Source organism: Petaurus breviceps, unplaced genomic scaffold, assembly GCF_028583685.1.
Source record: "Petaurus breviceps papuanus isolate PSGF00001 unplaced genomic scaffold, PetGlider_PUasm1.0 176, whole genome shotgun sequence".
Classification (NCBI taxonomy): Eukaryota; Metazoa; Chordata; class Mammalia; order Diprotodontia; family Petauridae; genus Petaurus; species Petaurus breviceps.
The window spans coordinates 17326730-17354282 of record NW_027185771.1 but is presented as its reverse complement, the minus strand read 5'-3'; the positions used below and the strand labels follow the sequence as shown (position 1 = coordinate 17354282).

Below are 27553 nucleotides of genomic sequence, written 5' to 3'. Positions count from 1 at the left end.
TATTGTTAACTGAAAAAAATTAAATAAAATTAAAATTAAAAAATAAGGAAATAAAAAGGAAGCGGTTAGATCAGGAGACCTCTAAGGCCCTCTCTTGGCCTAAGCCAGTGATCCTATAATCCTTAGAAAACTTGACCTGAGTTAACATTCCCAAAAAAATTTGGCCCCCAAATTTCAAAGATTTGTTTGATTGTGTGATCTTTTTTTTTCTTTTTTAAAGACTTAATAGTATTTTATTTTTTCCAATTCATGTAAAGATAGTTTTCAACATTCATCTTTGTACAATTTTAAGCTCCAAATTTTTCTCTTTTTCTCCCTTCCCTCCCATCTCCGTGAGACGGCATGCAATCTGAGATAGACTATACATGTACAATCACGTTAAACATATTTCCACCTTAATCATGTTGTGAAAAAAGAAACAGAGCAAAATGGGAAAACCATGGGAAAGAAACAAAATAACAAAAACCAAAAAAAGTGAAAATAGTATGCTTCAATCTGCATTCAGACTCAATAGTTCTCTTCCTAGAAGTGGTCAGGATGTTCCATTATGGGCACATTGTAATTGTCTCAGATCATCGCACTGCTGAGAAGAGCTAAGTCCATCATAGTTGATAATCATACAATGTTGCTATTCCTGTGTACAATGTTCTCCTGGTTCTGCTCAACTGTGTGGTGATCTTTAGAAACCTTGAACCAATGGCTAATGAACTGGAGAAAACTTGATCTAGCCTTTGAGGTAGGGGATGGGGTGGAAAATGGAGGATGGGGTGAGAGAACTTGCCCTACCTCCTGAATCTTTTCATTGGAAAACAGAAATCTTCTCAGTCCTTTCTTTTGATGCTTATAAATGTCTGTTCCTTTGAAACCACCAGGACATTGCTCACTTCTATGGCTGTGAAGGCTCCAGCTCAGCTGTTTTGATTCAGTGCTTACGGAATAAAGAGAACATGATATTAGAAAGGAAATCCTCATCTGTAAGTTTACTTCTTCTGGAAATGGGTAATTCTGGAATAACTGATAGACTGCACTAGATTGAATTCAGAGATGCCTATTCTCCTGCCAGAAAGATCATGACCCCTCCTTTCCTTCCTATTGTCTCTAAAAATCAAGGAGAGATTTTTTCCCTGATTCCATCTCTAGGACTTGTGTCCACAGAGATCACTAATCATAAGACATGACTCTGGAACAAATTAGCCCCCTGAAGAGAAGGTGTACTTTAGAGTTCAGGTTGCTAGAACTACCGCCCTCTGAGCTTGAGCTATCTTCCCTGGCAAACTCTGGGCTTGGCCAAAAAAGAATGTGGGTTCAGAGCACCTGAATACTCACTCTATACCTTTCTCCAATATTTAATGGTGAATTCCTAAATCAGAGGCAAAGTCCAGCATAGATACTGGGTTAAGTGGAACCTCCCTTTGCCTTCCAACATTTGAGCTTGAAGCAGGAGAATAAATAGATGCTAGGAATTGAGAAAAAAATATGAAAGGAGAAACAGAGAGGTAGAGAAGATAGAATTGTTTTCCTGGAAGAGACACAGGAAAGGGCAAAGTCGGGAGAAAGCTGGGTAAACTTTCTTAGTGAATATGGTCCTCTGTTTGTCTGACACAAGAAATTGGACCCCTGGACAGTGGCAGGCCCTTCTCCAAATGGCTCCCTTCAACTCTTTGAGCAAGGAGAACCAGATGGATATACCAGGCGAAATATACCTGAGATCAAGACTCTATTTCCTATCATCAAAGGGAATCCCAGACAAGGAAGGAACTTCAAAGCACAGGACATAGAATGGCAAAGATGGAAGGCATCCTAGAAACAAAAATATTAAATTTGTCCAAGACCTTGAATATAGAATGTTTGGATACAGATCATAGAATGATGAAGCTGGAAGAGGCTTTTGAACATAAAAAATTGGGGCTGGAAGGGACCTGGTCAAACCCAATGTCATTTTATAGATGAAGAAACTTGGGTCAAAAGAAGGGAAATGACTTTTCCAGGGTCAGACAGCAAGTTAAAGATAGAAGTAAGATGAAAATCCTAATTTCCTGACTCCTGGTCTTATATGGGTAAATCCAAAATGAAAGAATAACCCACAAAAAAGTGTTTTCTTCTTCTCTTGCAGAAACCAGTAATCTCAATCACTGTGGATGGTGTTTTCTTACCAAAGTCCCCAAAAGAACTCCTCTTGGAGAATGAGTTCCCAAGAATTCCCTATTTGATTGGAGCCACCAATCATGAGTTTGGGCACTTGGTACCTTCGGTAAGATTATTTCAGTGCCTTGGCAGCAGGGTGAGGATGGAGACTGAACCCATGATTTCATTGGTATCAGGAATTCTCAGATGGGGAAACTTTCTGTACCAATGCATATTGGCATCCACTTTAAAACTGAAATTTTCTGGGTTATATGGGAAAAGGAAATTATCCCTCAGGATTTCAATGATGCCTCCATTGTCCATTGTTATAAAGGTAAAGGAAAAATAGATTGTGCTTTGGCAATCACAGGGGTTCTCTCTCTTACCCATTGCTGGTAAGATTCTTGACAGAGTCCTCCTTAATAGACTAATCTTTCACCTGGAAGATGGATAACTACCTGAGAGTCAATGTGGCTTCAGATAGGGCAAAGTAACAGTTGATATGGCATTTGCTGCCCAACAACTCTGGGAGAAATTCCAGGAGCAGTACAGAGGTCTGTATACAACATTCATCAATCTGACCAAAGACTTTGATATAGTCAGTTGTGAGTGCTTGTGGAAAATTAAGTCAAAATTTGATTGCTTGTAGAAGTTCATCAGTATTGTATGTCAATTTCATGACAGCATGCTTGCCCAGGTTCTGGATAATGGGTAATACTCTCATGATTTCCCAGTCACCAATGGAATTAAGTATGGCTGTGTGCTTGTTCTCATGTTTTTTAGCATGATGTTTTCAGCCATGTTGTCAGAAACTTTCAACAAGGACTAAAACAGCTTTACGGTATGCTACTGCACTGATGGCAAATTATTTAACTTGAAAAAGAAACAAGCCAAGACTAAAGTGAAGGGAGAGTTGGTGCATGATTTTTTTGTTCGCAGATGATTATGCACTCAATGCAACCTCTGAAACTGAGATGCAACAAAATATGGATCCATTCTCTACTGCTTGTGCTAATTTTGGTGTAATAATTCACACCAAGAAAATATACCTTCTCCACCAACCAGCACTACACCATCCATACCTGGAACCATTGGTTACAGCAAATGGAGAAATTTTGAATGCTGTGGATAAGTTCACTTACTTTGGCAGTATAATTTCCAGGGATGTACACATAGATGATGAGGTTGATGCACACATTGCCAGAGCTAGCTCAGTGTTTAGGAGGCTCTGAAGGAAAGTATGGGAGAGAAGAGGTATTAAGCTGCCTACCAAATTGAAGGTCTACAGAGCCACTGTGCTGACTTCACTGTTGTACTCCTGTGAAACCTGCACAGTATACCAGTTCCATGCCAGGAAATTGAGTCACTTTCATTTGAATTGTCTTAGAAAGATTCTGAAAATCACCTAGCAAGATAAGGTACAGGATAATGAAGTTCCTTCTCAAGCTAAATTGTCAAGCATTCAAACTCTACTTCAGAAAGTGCAACTGCAATGAACTGGCCACTAGTTTGAATGCCAAACATATCTTGGCCTAAAAGATTAAGCAAGGTAAATACTCACATGGTGTTCAGAAGAAGTGATATAAGATTTCTGAGGGGAAAATGTAGCCAGTCAGAAAAACTGCAACCAAAGAATTTAGAATGCTGGCGAACATTTTAAAAAACATTTTATTTTTTCCCTTTTACGTATAAAAACATTTTTTAATCTTCGTTTTTTTCTTATTTTTAGTTCCAAATTCTCTCCCTCCCTCCCTTCCTCTCCCCCAACATTGAGAAGGCAAGCAATTTGATACAGATTAAGCATATGCACTCATGCAAAACATATTTCCATACTAGTCATTTTGTGAAAAAAAAAAAAAGACCAAAACAAGCAAGAAAAAAAAATATATGCTTTGATCTGCATTCAGACTCCATCAATTCCTTCTCTGGAGGTTAATAGCATTTTTCATCATAGGTCCTTCAGAATTGTCTTGGATCTTTGCACTGATCGAATAGCTAAGTCATTTGCTACTGTGTACAATGTTCCCTTGATTCTGATCACTTCACTTTGATCAGTTCATTTAAGTTTTTCCAGGTTTTTTCTGAAGTCGTCTTGCTAAACATTTCTCATAGCACAATCATATTCCATCATAATCATATACCACAACTTGTTCATCTGTTCCCCAGTTGATGGGCATCCCCTCAATTTCCAATCCTTTGCCACCACAAAAAGAACTACTATAAATATTTTATGCATATAGGTCCTTTTCCTTTTAAAAAAAATCTCTTGGGATATAACCTATTAGACCTATTGCTAGATTAAAAGGTATGCATAATTTTATAGCCCTTTAGATATAGTTCCAAATTGTGCTCCAGAATGGTTGAATCAGTTCCCAACTCCACCAATAGTACATTAGGGTCCCAGTTTTCCCACATCCCCACTACCATTTGTCATTTTCCTTTTCTGTCATATGAGCCAATCTGATAAATGTGAGGTGGTACCTCAAAATTGCTTTAATTTTCATTCCTCTAATCAATTGTAATTTAGTAGAGATGACTAGCTATAGCTTTGATTTCTTCATTTGAAAACTTCCTGATCATATCCTTTGATCATTTCTCAATTAGATAACGGCTCTTATTTTTATAAATTTAACTCAGTTTTCTACACATTTGAGAGATAAGGTCTTTATTAGAGAAACCTGCTGTAAAAAAATTTTTCACAGTGCTGGGGAAGATTAACAAAGTTTCATACTTGAAGCAGTTCTCCTAGATGCTAACCTTTCTGTCCCAGTAAGCAGGACTAACTCCTACTTTAGACTTTCCAAGGGAAATTAGGTTAAAAAGAAAGAAAAAACTCATAAAATACTTTTTCTCTGTCATTTCAGCTGTAGCCATGTTGGGATTAGAGAGAGTCACTTAATCAAAGGAAGGAAAACTTTTTGCTGGTTTGCAGAACTGCTAAAAAAAAATCTTAGTAAATTTTGGAGATTATTTTAAGATTATAGGAGACAGGATGGCTAGGTGGCACAGTGAACAGAGTGCTGGCCCTGGAGTCAGGAGGACCTGAGTTCAAATCTGACCTCAGATACCTAACACAAAAACTAGTCGTGTGACCATGGGCAGGTCGCTTGACCCCAATTGCCCTCCAAAAGCAAAAAAAAAAAAGGATTATAGGAAAGAATTCCTGGGACTTTGGGTAATTCCAGGAACTCACCACCTTCTCTTTGTCCTATTCAATAAAAAACTTAACATATGCTAGAATATCTTAGTGAGTTTTTGTGAAGAATTTTTTTAATGAAAAATAAGAATTAAATTTTGTAAAAATTTTAGGTGTAACACTTAAATAACTTCTTCCCTAAAGATTGGTAGACTTATTTTTTTTTTACTGTAATTAAGGTAGCTAGTTTGAAATTAATCTCAGAGTAAAGGGGGTAGGGAAAGTGTCTGCACTTTGCAGTTTAAATTTACCTGGTACTTAAACCTTTCTTGACCATGAAAAGAGAAGAGCTTGTCTAAATCAGGGAGCAACTTAAAAATGAGTCAGATTTAATTAAGGAATGGAAAGAGTGATTTAAACCAAAGAAGGGTCTGTGAGGAGGGACCATTAGCCCACCTGGACACCATCACCTGGACCCAGACCATCTTGTAGATAATAGGGATAGATATTCACAATAATGGGAAAGGGGAGGTGACTCGGAATGTCTTTTGGGAAAGCTAAAGATGTACATAGCAGAATTAATTGTTTAGGTAAATTAGAAGCAAGGTCACCAAAGAAAATTAGAAAGAAGCCACAGATTTGTAAGCTCTTAACTCTGGGTTCTGTGGTGAGTGAAAGATAAAATGATGGAGGAAACAGGTTTCAGGTTCAAAGCATATCAATTCATTGAGTAATGCATGCCAGTTGCACAACAAATTAGGACCAGATCTCCTCAGCTTTGGCACTGGGCTCATGAAAAGAGGGAGAGGCAGATTTTTTTATGCACTAAAAGCAATTAATTTAAAAAAAAACCAGTTAATTAAAAGAAAATTAACCAGAATAGAAAATTAGGTAATCTGGTTTCTAATTAAAGGAAAGATGAAGGATTTTCCAAGTTGGGAGGGGGAGAAGGAACAAATGCAATTCCCTGAAATCAGAAAAAGAGGTGTTCCCACTCTCCCCAAGTGTCTGTAAACAATCAAAGGAACATGGAAACATTAACTGATTGACCAGTAGGGAGCTAGTTTTCAGACAAGTCATATGGGTTGCCTGAGATAGATAATTGTGAGAAAACTTCTGGTATCAATATTTGGATCCTTCTAGGTTTCTGGTCAGCATAACCTAGGTCCTTGATTAGGGGTCTCTAAGCAGCAGGTCCAACTTCTCAGCCATGCCAGGCTAAATTCAAACAATGCAACAAAATTTCCTCATGAGCCAGAAACTGGACTAGCTCCATAATTGAATAAAAAGAGAACTGAGGGGGCAGCCAGGTGGCTCAGCGAGTAAGAGCACCGGTTCCAGTGTTGGGACGACCTGGAGATCGAATCCCGGGCTCAGACACTCAGCACCACACCCAGAAATAACTGGCCGGGTAACCTTGAGCAAGTTACTTAACCCCAGTTGCTTAAAAAAAAAAAGAGAGAGAGAGAGAGAACTGAGCTAGCTCCAGAATTGAGTCACAAGATGGAGTCTATGTGATCCACTCCATTCCCACAATAGTAAGATAGTGGCAGAGCTGACACTCAGGTACAGGACTTTTGACTACCAGTTCAGTCCATGCTTTTTGCTCCACACCAGGGACACAAAGAGGGTCTCATTTCCTATATTTGGGAATAACTTAAAGTTAAGCAAACTGGACTCCCATCCAAGCTCTGCAACTTGAGAAGTGAATAAACTCAGGCATATGGTAGGTACTAAAAAAAAAAAAAAAACAGCTGCTTGTTGGTGATGGTGGTGATAACCCCATTTTCTGGCATACTGATGTCCAATTTCTCAACCATTTTTAAAAAAATTAAATTATAAGTTTTTTCCCCAGTATTTTAGGATTTTGGATTTACCACACAGTTGTCTATAGAAATGTATTTAGTTCCTGTTCTAGGTTATGTAACTTACTTCATTGATCTATTTTTCTTTTGTTTAATCCAGCACAAGAATAGTTTGATAATTATTACTTTGTAATACAATTTGAGATCTGACAGTGTGAGTACTCTTTCCTCCTTAAAAAAATATTTTCCCTTAATGTTCTTGCCCTCTTTTATATAAATTAATATAAATTGTATTATTTTATTCCATTCTATGAGACATCCCATTGGTTTTTAAAAATTATTATTACATTTATAAAATAATTTGGGTGGCATTGCCAAAGCAAGGCAAAGCAACAAGCATTTATATATTTGTATTTATACATTTACTATGTGCCAGGCTCTCAGCTAAGAGCTGGACATATAAATAGAAGCAAAAAGAAAGACAATCTCTGCTCTCAAGAAGCTTACATTCTAATGGAGGAAAACAACATATAAAACGAATCTGAGAAGGGTTGGGGCAGGAGAAACATCCATGCTGGGAAATGGTGAAAAAAGAATCACCTAAACACCACAATGAGGAAAGGTGGACTTGAGTAGAGTGTATGGTCAGAACTACCACATTAAGAGGGGAAAAAATTTCCATGCTTAGACTTCTGTTAATGCCTTCCCTAAAGATGTTGGTAAGTCTGTTCTGGACCTGAAATTGATTGGGTAACATGGGAGACCCTGGCAATGGATCACCCAGCATGCTGTACCTGCATAAAAGAAGGTGCTGTGCTCTACAAACAAAGTAGAATTGAAGTAGCTCGAAAGACACTTAAGATGCACAAATTTAAGGGCAGCTAGGTGGCACAGTGAATAGAACAGCAGCCCTGGAGTCAGGAGGACCTGGGTTCGGATCCAGCCTCAGACACTTAACACAAAAACTAGCCGTGTGACCTTGGGCAAGTCACTTAACCCCAATTGCCCTCTAAAAAGGAAAAAAAAAAAGATGCACAAATTTAGAGAACCCACCCCAAATATTCACATGGACAATTTGTGCCCAATGTGTGACAAAGCATTCTAAACTTATACTGGTCTGATCAGCCATGGTCAGACACCCTGCAACTTGACTAACATAGTGATATCATTTTGGTCCTCTTTGAGAACAAAGGACAACTAAACAAGTCTATTCTGGACCTGAATGGAAAAAAAGTACATCTCCTATTTACCTCTTCATTTCTCTCCATACAGCTGAGTCAAGGTTTTCTGTATACTTCTCACGGCTCGGTAAACTTTTCTAAGTTTAGCTGTTATTCCATCAGCCATAAAGACATTCCATGTTGATATTCTCATTGTCAATAGTACCTTTAAGCATGACTTAATAAGTAGCAGCAAACATTTATGTAGTGCTATTATGTTAGGTTTGCAAAGAGCTTTACTTATGTTAACTCATTTGATTTGATCCGCATAATCATATTTAATTATTTGGTTTTCTGTTCTATTTATCCATTATTTAACCTTTCTAAATACTTTCTAGATTTAGATTCACCCAGAGAGTATCGTATGTGGAGACAAAAGCATGGAATATGATGTTAGGCCCCCAAGTTTGAATTCTCCCTCCACCTCCTATCAGTTATGTGACTCTGTGAAAAGTCCCTTCATCTCCCGCAGGCTTTACTTTCCCCTTAAGTAAAAGGAGTCACTCACTCCTTAACTCAAAGGAACTATGAGAACCCTTGGCATCATGGTGGTTGTACAACTAGTACCCATTAATTAATAAAACACACGACATCAAACAACTATTCTGAATGTTACTCTTTGAACCTTAAAATAATTCATTGAGATCACTTATTTTTATATCTTCATAATTTCCATATATAACTTTCCTTCTGTAATACTTTTAAATTAGATTGAATTCTATTAATCACAATAGCATTTCCCTACATGAATATCAAATGAGATAATAATTGTAAAGCTCTCAGCACAATACCTTGCACATAGTAGGCACGGTTACAAATGTTAAATATCTTTATTGCAGTTATTATCATGTAGAAAAGCTACATATATTATGCAAGGACAATTTTTCAGGCTGTGCAAGGTGCAATTTCCTTGAATTGCAGAGAATTTCCTTGAATTGCTCAGAACTATAAGGATTTATATAGTCCAACTACTATTTTACAAGTGAGGAGATTGAGACCAAAAACATTTATTTATTTATTTATTATGCTGAGTCATTTGACGTCATTATGGGTAATGCTAATTTACAATTTTGAGAGAAAATGTTACTATATGGATTCATAGATTCTTCACAATAAGCCTTCAGCATTTAGAGGTTTGTTACCTACAAGTTAGGAATGATTAGACTAAATTTTCTCTAGGTCCCCTTCTAGCTCTAAAGCCTATGATGGTTCAAAGGAAGGAACGTTTCAGGTTGTTCCTCCTCGGTCCTTTGGGGAAATGGTATCAGGAAAGTGATGTGCCCAGCTGGTCATCCAGGGGTGAGGAAGTTGAGTCAACACATTGAAGATGTTGGGTGTGCCCTTGGGGATGAGAGTAGATGTCAGGTGTGTGTCCCAGCTGATCAGTCTCAGTTGGGGCTTCTTTTTTCCCCCCTTATTTGTTTTTCCCCCCATTAAAAATGTTTCTATTCATTTTGAACTTAAATACAAAAAGACAAGAAAAAAAGAACATTTCTGTGTACACAGCACAACATGAAAAGAGTATTCAATATAAAGCCTTAAATTTCCATTTCACACTGTTTACTATTTTTAAAAACTATGTAACAAATACTATATACTGTTTTCAAAGTTATCCTGTTTTTCTGTGCTTCCTTCTAAGTTTTCTTTTGTTCTCTGCCATGTACTTTTTTCCTCCCTCTCTCCCTCCCCATCCTTCCCTAGAGAAGGCTACCATTAAACGCAAATATGTATACATGCAAAGCCATACTCTACATACTTCTATTTATCCATTCTTTCTCTGGAGGTAGATAACATCCTTCAAAGATCTTTGGTAGTAGATTTAAATGTTTGTAATACTCGATATGACTGAGTCATTCAAAGTTGTTCTTAAACCATATTGCTGTTACTGTATACAATGTTCTCTCAGTTCTGCTCATTTCACTCTTCATTATTTCATGCAAATTTTTCCATGTTTTTCTGTTGATTGGGGCTTCTTAGAGGAAAGGCTGAGAAACTATAATCTATTGACAAGGTAATTTACTTTCCCCCACCAGGCATGGATACCCCAAAATCTGGATGATGGAATAGAAAAAGAATTGGCATTCACCTTGTTGAAGAGCCAGAGTGTTTACATGGTGAGAAAACACCTGGGTGTTTCCTTTTGCTGTCTCAGCCTGATTCCCCCTCATGGTTCCATCCTCTATACCCTGATTTATTTATTCCCACTGGGTAGGACCATGGGGCCCTAAGATAGAATCATCTAGTAGACCAGAGGGCCACTGGATAAAGAAATGCCTTTGGCAGGTAGGTGATCAGAGTTCACAGACCACCCCCTGGGTGAGACTGGGGTGTTTTGGAAAGAGGGCTGAACCAGAAGACCTTGGTTCAAATCTCTCTGCCACCAGCTACCCATATGAACCGGGTCAACTTAGTCAAACCTACCATAGCTTCCATTTTGTCTGCAAAATGGGGGTAATAATACTTACATTATCTAACTCCTGAACCATTATGAGGATGAGGGGCCTTAGAATATAGAATATCAGAGTGGAAAGAAATCTTAAAGTATTAGAATATTGTAACAAAAAGTATCAGAGCTGGAATGGGGCATTAGAACACAGGATGTCAGAATTAGAACACATTTTAGAACATTAGAATGTTGAAACAGATCATATTGAAGGCAATATAGAACAGTAGAACAAGAACAGACTGGGTTCCAGTCCTGTCTCTGCCACAAACTGATCTGAAGCAAGTCATGTAACTGCTCGGTGTCCCCAGACAACTCTCTCAAACTATGAATCTCAGAAGTTACTGGTTTGCATCAGGAGAAGGAGTTTCCCCACTGGAAGGAGCCCACACCAATGAAACCACCGGTCCAAATAAAAGCAAAAAAAAACAAAATACAAGAGCTGGAAGGGGTCTTAGGACATAAACAATAGTGATAGATTAGACCTTAAGAGATTACCCAGCATGACCCCCTACCTTGAGAACTATGAACTTGAGACCCAGTAAAATAATTAGCCCAAGATCCCATAATAAAAAGGAGGTTTAGAGAGAGGCAAGGAATTTGCCCTGAGTCACGTAGTTAATATGTCTCAGAATCTGAATTAAAGGATTCCTAACTCTTAAGTCTAGCATTCTGCTTACCCACTCCACCAAGTTAGTGCTACAACCCAAACATAATAACAATAATTGCTATTGGTCAGTCATTCCAGTTGTATCCAACTCTCCATGACCTTATTTTGGGTTTTCTTGGCAAAGATATTGGAATGGTTTGTCATTTTCTTCTCCACCTCATTTTACAGCTCAGGCTTAAGTGACTTGTCTAAGGCCATACAACTAGTAAGTGTCTGAGGCTGGATTTGAACTCAGGTCTTCTTGATTCCAGGCCTGGCCCTCTATCTACTAGTGCCACCAAGCTGCCCAGCATTTATACAGTGCTTTAAGATTTGTAAAGTGCTTTATAAGTTTCATCTCATTTTATACAACATTAGGAGGTATGTGATATTATTGTTCCCATTTTATAGATGAAGAAATTAAGGTAGACAGGTTAAATATCTTGCCTAGAGCCACATAACTAGCAAGTGTCTAAGGTGGATTTTAATTCAGATCTTCTTGGTTCCAAGTCCAACACTCTATCCATTCAGGCCCATAGATGCCTCAGTTAGATTGTCTCTTCTGATTTCAAGTCCAGTCTTCTTGTCATTGCCCCAAGCTTAGGTTAAAGGATAAGCTTCTGGCTTTGCCATTGATTCTCATGGAGTCTCCTAATTTTTCTTCTCTGTTTATCCCAGGATGTCCCTTCTGAGTCAATCCATCTCATTATAGATGAGTACTTGGGTAACCAGACAGACCCACTCGCCATTCGGGATGCAACTCTGGAATTACTTGGAGACTTTATCTTAATTTTTCCAATTCTAAAGATAGCACAGAAACACAGAGGTGAGCTATTCAACTGAATTTATCTTGCTCTGGGCTTATGGCTTCAAACTGCCCCAAACAAGACTCCAGGGACCCAAGAGTCAAAACAGTCAGATCAGGGTGGGAGGTGTATTTATTCTCAAACTAAGGCTCAAGGAAGACAATGAGTTCTTTGGAATCATGGAGCAAGCTCATGAAGGTCTAAGGTTTTACTTGATTTTATTTCTATCAAAGACACCACCATTATTCCAGTCTCCTCAATTTGGAATTTTAAGGTCATTCTTCACTTCATTCTCCCTCACCCCACATATATCATCAGTTGCCATATAGTGCTGTTTCTGCCTTTATACATCTCTCTCACCCAAAACCTCTACACACACAGCTGTCACCCAAATTCAGGCTTCTTTCATCTGTAATAGCATCTTAATTCTTCTTCCTGCCTCAAGCTTCTCAACCCTTCAAATCATTCTCCACATTCCTGCCAAAGTGATTTTTCTTAAGCATAGATCTGACCAGGTCCCTACACTACATCATCAACACTGGTGGTTCCTTGTTGCCTCTAGGGTCAGGTATAAATTCTTCTGTTAAGCTACAAAAGCCCTTCACAACTTTACTGCAATGTGTCCCGCCACTAGACTTCAATGACACTAGAGGAGAGAGAGAGAGGCTGAATTTCCATAGCTCTGCTTCACCTAAATCCAATTCAGTGACAAGTCAAGACATCACCCATGTTGTCATTGATCCTCTTCTCAATGAAGGACAACAGAAAGAAACAATAACAAACAACGTTGCAACAAAATGGGCTTCTCCTACCCGATGTGTCTTCTCAGATTCCTAACTCCAGGCTTCTTCTTTGCTCTTTTCCATCAGATTCTGGTACTCCAGTTTACTTTTATGAATTCCAGCATCGGCCAACTGCTTTCAATAAAAGCAAGCCTGCTTATGTAAAATCTGACCATTCTTCTGAACTCACATTTGTTTTTGGAGGCCCATTCATGACAGATGAGCACTCCATGTTGGGTAAGGAAAATATATCAATCAATCTTTACTGAATATTTACTGTGTCTAGAATTGTGAGAAACATAGTTTTTGTCTTTAGTATTGGGCTAGGTGGTGCACCAGAGCACCGGCCCTGGAGTCAGCAGGACCTGAGTTCAAATCCAGCCTCAGACACTTAACATAAAAAAAACTAGCCATGTGACCTGGGCAAGTCACTTAACCCCAATTGCCCTTCAACAAGAAAAATGAAAGAAATGGGACTCAGGTAGGCAAGCCTGAACCTGGGTCTCTTCTGTCCTATGCTTCTTCACCTGATCTTAGCTTATCCTGAGACAGAAATTCCATGTTTGGAGGTCACCTTGTGAGTTGAAGAGGTTTAGAGTTCATGGGTCTTCCTTTAGTCTAAGAAGTTTCATGTTTAGATCTAATAATTCTGACTTGCTTCTAAGACCAAAGGTCTGGAGCACTGCCTTCTCTACATCTATACTCCAGATTCTGTCTACAGCTTCTGAACCCAAGAACATGGTGACTGGATTTAGTTGTAGGGGAATCCTGAGAACCTAGAAGAAGAGTCGAATTCTTTTTCTCACACTGATTTATTCCACTCCTCCCTAGGGAAGATTTACTTAAAACTTGGGTTTGGTTCATGTCTAGGGTCTCCCCAAAAAGCAGAGTAGACTGGTATTCCATATACAATATAAATCATGTATGGGACAGGTATTTATTTCCTATATACAAAAGAAAAGTTTAATAGAAAGAGCTTTCATAAGTATACATTAATAGAAAGACTTAAAACAGGCTAACTATGTATATATATAATATATATTACATATATATTATATATTCTTATATTCTCCTGAGAGGTTTATACTTAAAGCATCAAGGCATAAGGTAATTTACAGAACTGTTGAATAGACATTATTGAATTTCACCTCAACTCTGCCCTGTCCAAACAATCCCTTCCAGGTTCAGGTCTTCTGACAAGCCAGGCCAGACCTTGGAGTTATTCCCCTTGTCAGTGGTCCTTTTCTTTGATGGACAACCTCTTCAGGAAATGTAGGGAATACCTCTTCTACAGGCTGAGGATCTAGTATCTCCAGACCTTTCAAACTCACGAAAGGGCCTCCCACCCTGGAAATTTCCATCTCAGGATTGCTGCTTGGTAACCTGTCATCAGGCAAAGAAACAGAAAGCAGAAGCATCATCCTGAGGTCCAAGTTCAAGATCACTTAGATGAGGCCCAGTTCTAGCAGCCATGTGGGAATAACAGCAATACTTCCAGTTTGTCAGAAAAGTAACCTTCATGTGAAGCCCTAGAGTTACATGATGTACCTGGTAGGTCAAAGGAAGAGAAACAGGGGAAAAATCAATACTTTTTAAAAGTCTACTGTTCAGTGGCCAATAAGAGAATTGCCTCATCATTCTAAAAGCACCCAAATGCTGATCTAGTGCCATGAATTAAATTTAACAAAAAGGTAAACAAAGGCATACTTCAAGCATGGTAATGGTAATCAACCAATCAATAAAGTAGATTGATAATTGCCTCCATTAACCAAAAGACAAAGAATTAGAGATACGACTCCTTTTTTATAAGCATAGAACAAAGAATAGCACAGATTAGGCGAGGAGATCATACCACTGGGTATAACATTGGCAGCATCATGGAGGGTTAGGGACTACAACCGATTACATTAAGGAAAGCAGGCATACACAGGCATGTGGAATCAGGGTCACCCTTCCCTGTCTCTAGGGAATGCTTTGTGAATTTATGAGACCCAACTGCATCCCTAGGCCATCGATAGTAGACTAGGAGTAGCAGACTCATGAGTGCCTGGAATAGGACAAGACCACCTTTAATTGGCAAAAGTGGAGGGGTTGCTAAGACAGGCCAAGGTCAGCTAGTTCATTCCTCAAGGATAAGACACAAATGCCATGGAGTTTCTCAAAAACTGAAGTTATATGGGATAACAAGCTTTCCTTGGCACAAAGTGGTTTGCTAATATCAGATGATGTTTTTTTTTTTTAAGCAATCAGGGTTAAGTAACTGCTCAAGGTTACATGGCCAGTTATTTCTGGGTGTGGTGCTGAGTGTCTGAGCCCAGATTTGATCCAGGTCATCCCGACACAGGAGCCAGTGCTCTTATTCACTGAGCCATCCCTAATATCAGATGATGTTGATAGCAATTCCCATAGAATTGGAATGGTTTATGTGAACTTCTAAACGTTAGCTCAGAGTTTTTCTTTAATTAAAAGTGATCAAGAGGAAAACAACTTTTGGCATCTGGCTCTTCAGAGAGAAAGATTGAACTTTTGAACTCATGAGCTTCTTCACTTAGACATAGAAAAGAGGCTGAGGTTGTTTAAGGGGGGCTACAGAAAAAATCACTTACAGAGTAAAATCAAATATAAAATACAGGATCACTGTCAGATTTCAACCCTAGTCTACATGGTTAGCCAGAAGGCTGCAGGGCAGCTGTCCATACATTCTGTTGGAGAATTTTACAATTCTAAAACTGTATCCTACCCTACATGCCTGAGTATCAGAGTTTTCCTGGAAAAATTGTTAGGAGTCTCCCCTTAAGTACAATGATTACAATGAATCTTTTGGTCAGGCTCAGGTATTTTTGAGATATGTAGTGTAACCTAAATGTGAAGTTCTGGTAGTTTTTGTTGCATCAAACTCTTCATGATGTCAATTGGGTTTGACAACATGAAAAATGATTGTGTTTCCAGCTTTTCCAGACTCCACTGAGGAGGAAAAACAGTTAAGCAGAATAATAATGAGATACTGGGCCAATTTCATTCGGAAGGGGTAAGTAAGATGAAGACAATCACCCTATACAAAGGAGGAACCTTTTGATTCTAGAATGGGCCCTGGGGAAGGTTTTAGGGATATTTGAATCCCTGGCCTTGGGGCCACAGAATAGGACAGAATGAGTCATCTCAGAGACGCACATTCTCCTCTTGTCTGTGCTCCAAAGTACCAGGCCAGTGTGACTATCACCTCAGAGATGATATTTGTTCGAAGTAGTGGAGAAGAGGACTCTATCTCTAAAGCCTACTACAGTTTGAGCTTTCAGTTTCATCTGTGGAGAGATTTAAAACCTAACCTTTGCTGACTAACCTCCTAAAAAAAGGGATCTTGGGGCTCCTGGTTTTTTTCCCTTTGCAACTATGTTCCTTTAGTACCCTCAAATGTCAGGGTCCTATGACCTCTGTCTACAAGATCCTACAACCCACAAGTATATCTCAGAGAACTGAGAATGGTTCAGAAGGTATTGACAAGGTTATCTCTCACCTTATGACTCTGTATCTTTACTGCTTTACCCTTTGACATATGCTATGCCTTAAGACCTCCGGCAGCTCATAGGACTAGCCTATCATCTTGTAAAAAGCATGAGATTTTTCCCAGGGACACATACAGTACAGGGGAACCCATAATACAGACTGCCCCCCCGAAGAAATGTATCTGGGTAACCAGACCCCCCAGAACTATACTGCTTTGCTACAAAGAGGTCTCTTCTGGCTGTCTTACTCTCCTTTGTGACAACAGTTGGTTCCAAAATTCAAAGGCAAATGTAGAAAGATCAGCCCAAGAACTTTCCCTGGTTTTCTTTTGATAGGATTACTACAAGAACCTTCAGAGGAAGAGAAAGACTGGTACCTATGTCATGGCTGTTGAAAGCATTGACTACCTTACTGTCCTAGCTATTAATTCTCTGATCTTCTTGGTTAAGGTAACACCTGGGCTTTCAAAACAGCTCACTCCTCATTAAAGGAAAGAATATAAAGGCAGCTAGGTGACTTAGTCAATAGAGTGCTAGATCTGGAGTCAGGAAGACCTGAGTTCAAATTCAGCCTCAGACTCATGCTAGCTGTGTGACCTGGGGCAAGTCATTTAACCTGTCTGCCTCAGTTTTTTCAACTGTAAAACAAGGATAATAAATAAAAGTAATTACCTTCCAGGGTCATTGTGAGAATGAAATGAGATACTTGGAAAGCATTTAGGAGAGTTCCTTGCACATAGTAGAAACTTAATAAAGTGCTTAATTCCCCAATTCCCAAACAACTTCACAGATAATCACAAAATGGACATTTTTATAGACCACCTAAGAATGAGAACTTCCTGTATAGAGGAAGCTAGGTGGTATAGAGGAAAAAGTGCTGGCTTTAGAATCAGGAGGGTATGAGTTCAGATTCTCCCTCAGACATTTAATAACTGTGTGAGTCTGGGCAAATTTTTTATTTTTCATTTTTCACTTTTTTATTCAATGTGCACAGTATATACAAGGATTCCCTTCACAGAAAGAAGAAGCAACACTTTCCCCCACAGAGAGCTTTGTGAAGGTAGCACAGCAGTATAAACCATCCAAGATGCTGTGTATTAAATGTTTGCTCTGCCCCCTCCCCCGACCAATAAAGAAAAAACTTTCATAGGAACTTCATGAACTGGCTATAATCAAGATATAAAATAGCACTAATAAAGATAATAATGTCAAATAGGTAACCTTTGTCTGCCTCGGTGTCCTCACAGAATAGCTACAAGGATCAAATGAAATAACATAGACAAATTACTTGATAAATGTTAAAGTGCTTTATTTTGCTGTTGTTGTTCAATTGTTTTAGTCATGTCTGATCCTTCCTGACCCCATTTGGGGTTTTTGTGGCAAAGATACTGGAGGAGTTTGTCATTTCCTTCTCCAGTGGATACATTTTTGTCTTAAGTGACTTGCCCAGGGTCACACAGCTAGGAAGTATCTGAGGCTGAATTTGAACTTAGGTCTTCGTGGCTTCCAGGTCCAGCGCTTTATCCAGTGAGCTATGAACTGTCTCCAAAGTCCTTTATAGCTACTATTATATGTGGAATTATATAGGAAGTAGTGATAACAAGTTCCCCCATAGGGGAAATCAAGCAGAAGCTGGAGGACCATGGATCAAGTATGTTTTAATACTTTTTCAAGTATAGACTGGACTAGATGGCCACTGAGGTTCCCTTTACAACTCTGAAATTATATAATTCTGTGATCAGTTCTTACCCAAAAGACAGCTCTTTAAGATGACTCTTCAAGCCCATACCTGAATGAGGAGAAATAGAGAAAGGAAATGGAAGAAAATAAACATTTATTAAGCACCAGACTCTGTGCTACACACTTTATAAATATGACCTCACTTAATTCTCACAACAACCCTGGGAGGTAAGTACTATTGTACTTTATAAGTACACTTTATAAGTGAGGAAACTCAAGCAGGCAGAGGTTAAATGACTTGCCCAGGGTCACACAACTAACTAGTAAGTGTCGGAGGCAAGATTTGAACTCCTGACTCCAGGCCCACCAGAGTCTACTGCACTACCTAGCTGTCCCTTTTAGAATAGTTCTTAGATTAGCAGGTTGCTCAACATTTAATTCATCACACTGCCTCCAGCTATACTTTCAGTGGGACAAATTGGCATTTCCAGACATTTAGCTTCCGTTCCAGTCACCTCCCACATAATCGCATCATGCTACTGTTGGCATTCCCTTGTTGTTAATCTGGTACAAACCAACCCTGCTGCTCTGCTTAGATCCTGGAAGGAACTTTGACCCTGTTTATTTTGCATGCCCCTTACTCTGCTATCTCCTTACCCCCATGCCTTCAAGTGACCGTGAGAAGTTTAATGATTAAGCCTAACTATTCTTGGCCTATCCCCTTTGTGCCAGGATCCCCTTTACCTTAAATCTCCCTGTTTCCACACACTCCCCACAAAAAAATTTCTTATGATAGAAAATAAGTTGAGCTCACAAGTTCATGATTCAGACAAGCTAGATGTGGCCACATCAGACCTACCTGACACACTTCATCACAGTTCATACTGCTATGGAGGAGGGAGGTAGGGACCAGGTCACACTCCTGGACCCCTGCCTCCTCACCTCAGGTTCCAACTCCCACAATCCCACAGGACCCCTGGTCTTCACTCACTGTCTCACTGTCCTACATACAACCACTACGTGCTGGAATCTCTCCCCAACACACTGCTCTCCCTTTCTGTCTCCTCCCAAAACACACCAGAATGATTCTCCCCACAACTACTGGCTGTCTTTGCACAGTCCCTCTATCCTTGCTCCTAGGTCAATCTTTTTTTTTTTTTGAGGGGAGAGAGCAGGGCAATTGAAGTTAAGTGACTTGTCCAAAGTCACATGGCTAGCAAGTGTTAAGTGTCTGAGGCCTGATTTGAACTCTGGTCCTCCTGACTCCAGGGCCAGTGCTCTACTCACTGTGCACCTAGCCAACCTAGGTCAATCTTTCAATGGACAAGTCAACCAACACCAGACACAAGGATACTTCCTGATGCACAGTAACCAAGGGATCTTACCTTCTTATGTGTGATCCCTTTTGGCAGTCTGGTAAAGTCTGTGGCCCCTCACTTAAATTCTATTTTTAAATGCATAAAATAAAATATATTGGATTTAAAAGGAAACCAATTGTATTAGGTAGCTAGGTAGCTCAGTGGATAAAACTGGTCCTGAAATTAGGGAGACTTGAATTCAAATCTGGCCCCAGAAACTTGCTAGTTGTGGAACCCTGGGCAAGGCTCTTAAATTCGGTTTACCTCAGTTTCCTTAACTATAAAATGGAGATAATTTAGCACCTACTTCTCAGGATTGTTGTGAGGATCAAATGAGATATTGGTAAAAAAAAAAAAAAACTTAACGTAGTACTTGTTACATAGTATACACTATAGAAATGTTAGCTAGCATTATTGTTATTAACAATAATAATCAAATGTGATTATTATAATATAAAAGCCAAACCAAATTCATGAACCTCACATTAAGAACCTCTGCCATCATCAGAGTTTATCTTGCCTAGTCACCTTGTCTTTACAAAAGAGGAAAAAGATCTTTCCAAAGTCACACAAGTAGAAACACCTATACCACTAACACTTCCCATCAAGCATTTGCACTGGTCCTGGATCTTCCCACCCTCTTCCAAGGTTGGAGCTTCCAGAGCTAAGTTACCATCACATTAGTAAGAGTCCTCCACAATACAATGGTCCCACCCATTTCTCCAGAGAGACAATCAGGTCACCATACACCTCCATTAATATATTATGCTCAGAACAAAAATGTAATTGGGGGGCAGGAGTCCTTTCTCACCAAAAGGTCAAGTATCTCCCATTATAGGATTAAAACACACAACATATGTAAAACATGTTGTCATTACATATATGTTATCACATGCACTTGTTTCCAAATAATATGAGGTGTCATTACTTTACACAGGGGTCCTAGATTAGATTCCTATGTGCCAAGAACCGTGCTAAGCACTGGGGATATGAAAACAAGAAGTTTCCTACTCTAGAGAAGTATACATTCTAATGGGGTAAGACAACACATAGAGGGTAAGTAGAAAGAGGTAGGGATGAACAGTAATCCTTGCAATCTATTCCCTAGTTTAGACTCAAGAAAGAGTCATTCTCAAAGAGGCAAGGCAACTGGTAAGGAGTTAGAACAGATCAGAGAGTGAGCCATCAGGAAACTGAAACCTGTCTGTAGCAGCTTGTGAAGGACATGGTACATTCTTGTCCATTCTCCAGCCCACTCATTCCTTTTCCCCTAATTTCCAGGGACCCCAATGGAGAAGGGCTACCCAACTGGCCTCTCTTTGACCAATCAGAGTCATACCTGGAGCTCAACTTAACTCAAAAGGTCAAAAAGAAACTCAAAGAGGACAAAATGGAGCTTTGGGCAAAAGTAATTCGTGAAAAAGTCAAGCCACATAATGAAGCCACATTCATGAAAGTGAACACAGAGTTGTAATTTCCCCACCACTGAACTAACAGCACATCAAGACCAAAGAATTTAAAGAAATCATTTTAAGATCTTAGTAGGCTTTTTGCATATATTTACAACAAACCAACCAAAATAACTAAATAAAAATTTATAACCAAAATACAACAATAATTATGGTAAAAATGTTAATATACCTGACACTCTATTTTAAGCACCTTGAAGGAAGACATACATCTTGTCTTTATAAAAGCCTCCTAGCATCAGTCATAGAGTATTGCATGGAGTGAGAACTTAATAAATGTCTGCTGAATGTTTGTATAGTGTTTTATGTTTACAAAGTACTTTACTAGTATTGCTTATTTAAACAGCACAGCAACCTAGGAGCTAAATAGTATTTGCATTATTATTTCCATTTTACAAATGAAGGACTTGAGGCAATTGAAGTGACTTGCAGGATTCAACCCAGCTCATAAGATCAAATTAGGATTTAGATATTTGGGGAGTTTCTTTGGTTTTTAAAATTTGCTTAATGGGAGAGGGATCAAATTAATAAAACTAATTTTTAAAATGCTTGCAACTTGGAAAATAGTAAAAAGAAAAAGCCTGGATTTAGGGCTATAAGGGATTATAGAGTTAAAGCTGGAAAGAACATTAAGAATTATGGAATAAATGTCATGAAGTCACAGTCAAGATTACACAGGATTTATCAGCTTCTACATAAAAGATCATAGGGCTTGGAATATGATATTCTGGAAGGCAAAGGAACCGGGATTCAACCAAAAGTCACCTACCCAGTGAAACTGAGCATAATCTTTCAGGGATAAAATGAATAATCAATTAAATAAAGGACTTTCAACCATTCCTGATGAAAACACCAGAACTGAACAAAAGTTTTGATTTTCATATACAAGACTCAAGAGAAGCATAAAAAGGCAAACAGGAATGAGAAAACATAAGGGATTCAATAAGATTTAACTGTTTACAACCCTACACAGGAAGTGTATAGTGATACTTGTAGCTCTTAAGAACTTTATAACTATTAGGACATTAGAATGAGTATACACAGAGTGTACATAGACAGTGAGTATAAGTTTACTTTGATGAGATGATATTAAAAAAATAAGGAGTAAGAAAGAAAATTGAACTGGGAAAAGAGGGAAGAGGAAGGTAAAATGGGTTAAATTCTCTCACATGAAAAGGGGTGAAAGATCTATCACAGTGCAAGGAAAGATGGGGCAGGGCATCACTTGAACTTTACTCTCCTTGGAATTGACTCAAAGAGGGAATAATATACCTATTCAGTTGGGTATAGAAATCTATCTTACCCTATAGGGAAATAAGGAGGAAAGGTGATAAGAGAAGGGAGGGGAACTAATAGAAGGGAGGGCAGATTGGGGGAGGTGATGGTTAGAAAAGGAAGGGCAGGGTAAAGAGATAGAAAAGGATAATCAGGGAAAAAACAAGATCCACCATTAATAATCGTAACTGTGAATGTGAATGAGATAAACATCCATAACATGTAAGTGGATAGCAGAGTGTATTAAAAACCAGAATCCTACAATATGTTGTTTACAAGAAACACATTTGAAGCAGAGAGACACATATAAAGCTAGAGCAGAACATATTAGGTTTCAAATGAAGTGGGGAAAAAAGCAGAGGTAGCAATTATGATCTCAGACAAAGCAAAAGGAAGAATAGATCTAATTAAAAGAGATAAGGAAGGACTACATCTTACTAAAAGTACCATAGATAATGAAATAATATCAATACTAAACATATATGCATCAAGTGGCATAGCTTCCAAATTTTTAAAGAAGTTCCACAAATTATAGGAGGAAATAGACAGTAAAACTATACTAATAGTTTTAATAATAATAATAATACCTCAACTTTTGCCTCTCAGAATTAGATGACTCTAAGCAAAAAATAAGCAAGAAACAAGTTAAGGAGGTGAATAGAATTTTAGAAAAGTTAGATATAATAGAACTCTAGAGAAAACTAAATGGGAATAGGAAGGATATATAGAAATATATAGGATATATACTTTTTTTAAACAGTACACAGCACCTACACAAAAACTGACCATGTATTAGGGCATAAAAACCTCACAACCAAATGCAGAGAAGCAGAATCATTAAATGTATTCTTTCCAGATCATAATATAATAAAAATTGCATTCAACAAAGAGCAGTGGAAAGATAAATTAAAAATTGGAAACGAAATAATCTAATATTAAAGAATAAGATGGTCAAAGAATAAATCATAAAAATAGAGAATAATGGCATTAAAGAGAATGACAGCAATGAGATGACATACCAAAATTTATGGGATGCAGCCAAAGCAGTATGTAGGGGAAATTCACATTACTAAATGCTTACATCAATAAAATAAAGAAAAAGCAGATCAATGAATTGAGCATGCAATTTAAAAAAAACTAGAAAAAAGAACAAATTAAAAATCCCCAACTAAATGCCAAATTGAAAATCCTGAAAATCAAAGGAGAGATTAATAAAATTAAAAAAAAAAGCCACTGAGTTAATAAACAAAACTAAAATCTGGTTTTATGGGAAATAAAACAATAAAATAGATAAACCATTGGATAATTTTATTTTAAAAAGGAAAGAAGAAAACCAAATTACCAGTATCAAAAATGAAAGGGGTGAATCCACTGCCAATGAAAAGGGAGCTATTATACCCAATTATATGCCAATAAATCTGAAAATCTAAGTGAAAAGGATGAATATTAAAAATACAAAATGACAAGATTAACAGAAGAAATAAAATGCTTAAATAACCCCATCTTAGAAAAAGAAATTGAATGAGCCATCAATGAAAAATTCCCAGGGTCAGATGGATTCACATTCTACCAAACATTTAAAGAACAATTAATTCCAATACTATATAAACTACTTAGAAAAATAGGTGAAAGAGTCCTACCAAATTCCTTTTATGACACAAGTATAGTGCTGATACCTAAAGCAGGAAGAGCTAAAGCAGAGAAAAATATATATCAGCCAATTCCCCTAAAAAAACATTAATACAAAAATTTTAAATAAAATACTAGTAAGAAAATTATAGCAATATATCACAAGGATCATAAACTATGACCAGGTGGGATTTATACCAGGAATGCAGGACTGGTTCAATATTAGGAAAACTATCGACATAATTGGCCATATCAATAACAAAATCAAATAGAAATCATATGATTATCTCAACAGATGCAGAAAAAGCCTTTGACAAAATGCAACACCTATTTCTATTTTTAAAAACACTAGAGAACATAGGACTAAATGGAACTTTCCTTAAAACTATAAGTTGTATCTATCTAAAATCATCAGCAAGCATTATCTGCAATTGGGATAAGCTAGCAAGAATTCCCATCATTACCATTATTATTCAATATTGTACTAGAAAAGCTAGCTATAACAATAATGGAAGAAAAAGCAATTGAAGAAATTAAAATAGGCAATGAGAAAACAAAACTATAACTCAGTGACTTTGCACAGCCCTCCCTCACATAAATCCAATTCACTTGCAAGTAATGGCATCACCTTCCTGATTTGTCATGGTCCTCTCCAAGAACAAAGGACAAACAACTACAAAGATGGTGTACTTAGAGAATCCTAGAGAAACAACTAAAAAACTAATTGAAATAATCAACAACTTTAGCAAAATTGCAGGGTATAAAATAAACCTGTATAAGTCATCAGCATTGCTATGTATTACTAATCAAGTCCAGCAGCAAGAGATAGAAAGAGAAATTCCATTTAAAATAACTGTAAACAATATAAAATACGTGAGAGACTACCTGCCAAAACAAGTCCAGGAACTACATGAGTACAATTACAAAATACTTTAAACAGAAATTAAGTCGGATCTAAACAATCAGAAAAAATATTCATTGCTCATGGGTAGGCCAACATAATAAAAATGACAATTCTACCTAAATTAATCTACGTATTCAGTGTCATACAAAACCAAAAATTACTTGGTAGAGCTAGAAAAATATTAATAAAATTCATCTTTAAGAATAAAAGGTCAAGGGGCGGCTAGGTGGCGCAGTGAGTAAAGAGCTGGCCCTGGAATCAGGAGGACCTGAGTTTGGTTCCAGCCTCAGACACTTAACACCGACACAAAAAAAACTAGCCGTGTAACCTTGGGCAAGTTACTTAACCCCAATTGCCTTCCAAAAAGGCAAAAAAAAAAAAAGAATAAAAGGTCAAGAATATCAAAGCAATTAATTGGAAGAAATAGGATGGACCCTGTGGTTGGAGGAGTTTGCTGAAGGGTGGAGCAGAGCCCAGAGGAAGCTGAGAATCAGAGCAGTTAGACAGTGGGACAGAGGAGAAAGGGAAAGATAGAAGAGGGTAAATTATCTCACATAAAAGAGGCAAGAGAAAGCTGTTACAATGGAGGGGAAGAGCAGAGAGGTGAAAGAATGAGTCAACCTTATTCTCAGTGAATTTGGCTTAAGGAGGGAATAACATACACACTTAAGTGGGTATCTTACCCTACAGGAAAGTGGGGAGTAGGGGATAAGAGGGGGGATGATAGAGGGGAGGACAGATTGGGGGAGAGAGTAGTTAGAAGCAAATACTTTTGGAAAAGGACAGGTTAAAGGAGAAAATAGAATAAGTGGGGAACAGGATAGGATGGAGGGAAACTTAGTCTTTCACAATATGACTACTATGGAAATGTTTTGCTTAACTACACATGTATAACCTATATTGAATGGCTTGTCTTCTCAATGGAGATGGGTAAGGAGGGAAGAAGAGAGAGAATCTGGAACTCAAAAGTTTTAAAAACAAATATTAAAAAAATATTTTTACATGCAACTGGGAAACAAGATATAAAGGCAATGTGGTATAGAAATACATCTTGCCCTACAAGAAAGTGAGGGGGAAGGATGGGGGGATAGAAGAGAGGGCAGAATGGGGGAAGGGGTTACTTGCCATCTTGGGGTGGGGGTGGGGAGAGATGGAGAGAACATTTGGAACTCAAAATCTTGTGGAAATGAATGTTGAAAATTAAAAATAAATAAATAAACACAAAAAACAAAAAGGTCAAGATCTCCCACTGCATCCAGGGTCATATCCAATCATCCTGATACATATACATACATACATACATATGTATATATGTACACATATGTATATGTGTACATAAAATATATGTACATATATATCACCACTGGACCTAGATGACTCCAGAGGAGAAAGTGAGGCTGGTGACTTTGCACAGCCCTCCCTCACTTAAATCCAATTCACTTGCATGTCATGGCATTACCTCCCTGAAGTCAAGGTCTTCATCAAGAACAAAGGACAAAGTGCTTAAGAAATGTTTGTTGGGGCAGCTAGGTGGCACAGTGAATAGAGCACTGGCCCTGGAGTCAGGAGGGCCTGAGTTCAAATCTGGCCTCAGACACTTAACACTTACTAGTCGTGTGACCTTGGGCAAGTCACTTAACCCCAATTGTCCTGCCTTCCCCCCCTCCAAAAATCAAAAAACAAACAAACAAAAGAAATGTTTGTTAGCTTGCTTATTGATTTACAAAAGACTAGAAGTGGGTAGGAGTGAATAGAACTCTCTTTGAGGATAGGAGATAATCAGTATGGAAGTATGATAACCAGGGATTCATCTGACTGCAGGGAGTAGGACAAGCTTACTGCTTGAGATGCTGGAGAGGAATAATACCTCTTTATTTTCTTCTAATAATAGTGGTGGATGGGAAGAGGAGAAATTGTACCTATGAGAGCGTTATCTTGCTCAGTTGGATACAATCCCTAATTTCAGCAACATTTCTGAGGTCATTGGTCCTCACTGTCCCTCAGAGTGCAGGTTCTGGGGAAGAAACAATTTCTCCAGTAAACATGTTCCTCTTCCTCAAGATGGAACTCTGCCTCCTTCCCATTGTTTTCCCTAAATTCTTCATAGACCAATCCCAGTTACATATCATGTGTATAGCTTTCAGTTTTCCCTAAATATCTGTTGCTATGCATCCTAGGATTTCTGCACATGGGAAGGTGAATTACACTTGGTTTATAATTATACAGAGAATAAAATTAAAAGGAAAATAGTCATGTAACTGGGGAAGTGGCCAATGAGGGTCCAGTCCCTAGAGCATGCTTAATATGCCCTGCCTGGTATCAACCTGCAGAGAGGTTTGGTAAACTTTCTTACAGAAATGCATGATGGAGGTATACTTTTTCCTGATTCAAAACATGACAAGGTATCCTCTGTGTCCTACCCACTTTGTGGAAATGAAAATATTTTAAAAATAGTATTTTTCCCAATTTGTTATCAAGACAAATTTTAGCATTCATTTCCACAAGATTTTGAGTTCCAAATTTTTCTCCCTTTCTCCTTTCCTCCCCTCCCCTCTTCCTAGAATGGTAAGCAATTTGTTAAAGGTCATACATGTAGAATTATATAAAACACATTTCCATATTAGCCATAGTTGTGAAAGAAGAAGCATATCAAAAGGGGAAAAAACACACAAAAAATAAAGTATGTGAAAAAAGTATCCTTCAATCTGCATTTAAAGTCCATTAGTTCTTTATCTGGATGTAGATGGCATTTTTCATCATGAGTCCTTTG

At 38.1% G+C, this 27553-nt stretch overlaps 1 protein-coding gene across 3 annotated transcripts in view; it reads left to right on the top strand.

Moving 5' to 3' along the window:
* The window catches only part of CES3 (carboxylesterase 3), a 95678-nt gene extending 74411 nt beyond the window's left edge, over positions 1–21267 (top strand). For 2 of the 3 annotated variants that reach the window (XM_069085798.1, XM_069085797.1), the window contains exons 8-14: positions 873–974; positions 2114–2251; positions 10319–10399; positions 12056–12203; positions 13053–13202; positions 15915–15993; positions 20788–21267. In XM_069085798.1, coding sequence (XP_068941899.1) covers positions 873–974; positions 2114–2251; positions 10319–10399; positions 12056–12203; positions 13053–13202; positions 15915–15993; positions 20788–20980 — 891 coding nt within the window. In that variant the 3' untranslated portion in view covers positions 20981–21267. Of the gene's footprint in view, positions 1–872; positions 975–2113; positions 2252–10318; positions 10400–12055; positions 12204–13052; positions 13203–15914; positions 15994–16804; positions 16919–20787 lie in introns of all 3 variants that reach the window. The other variant, XM_069085799.1, reaches the window with a different exon arrangement.
* Positions 21268–27553: the final 6286 nt, after the last annotated feature.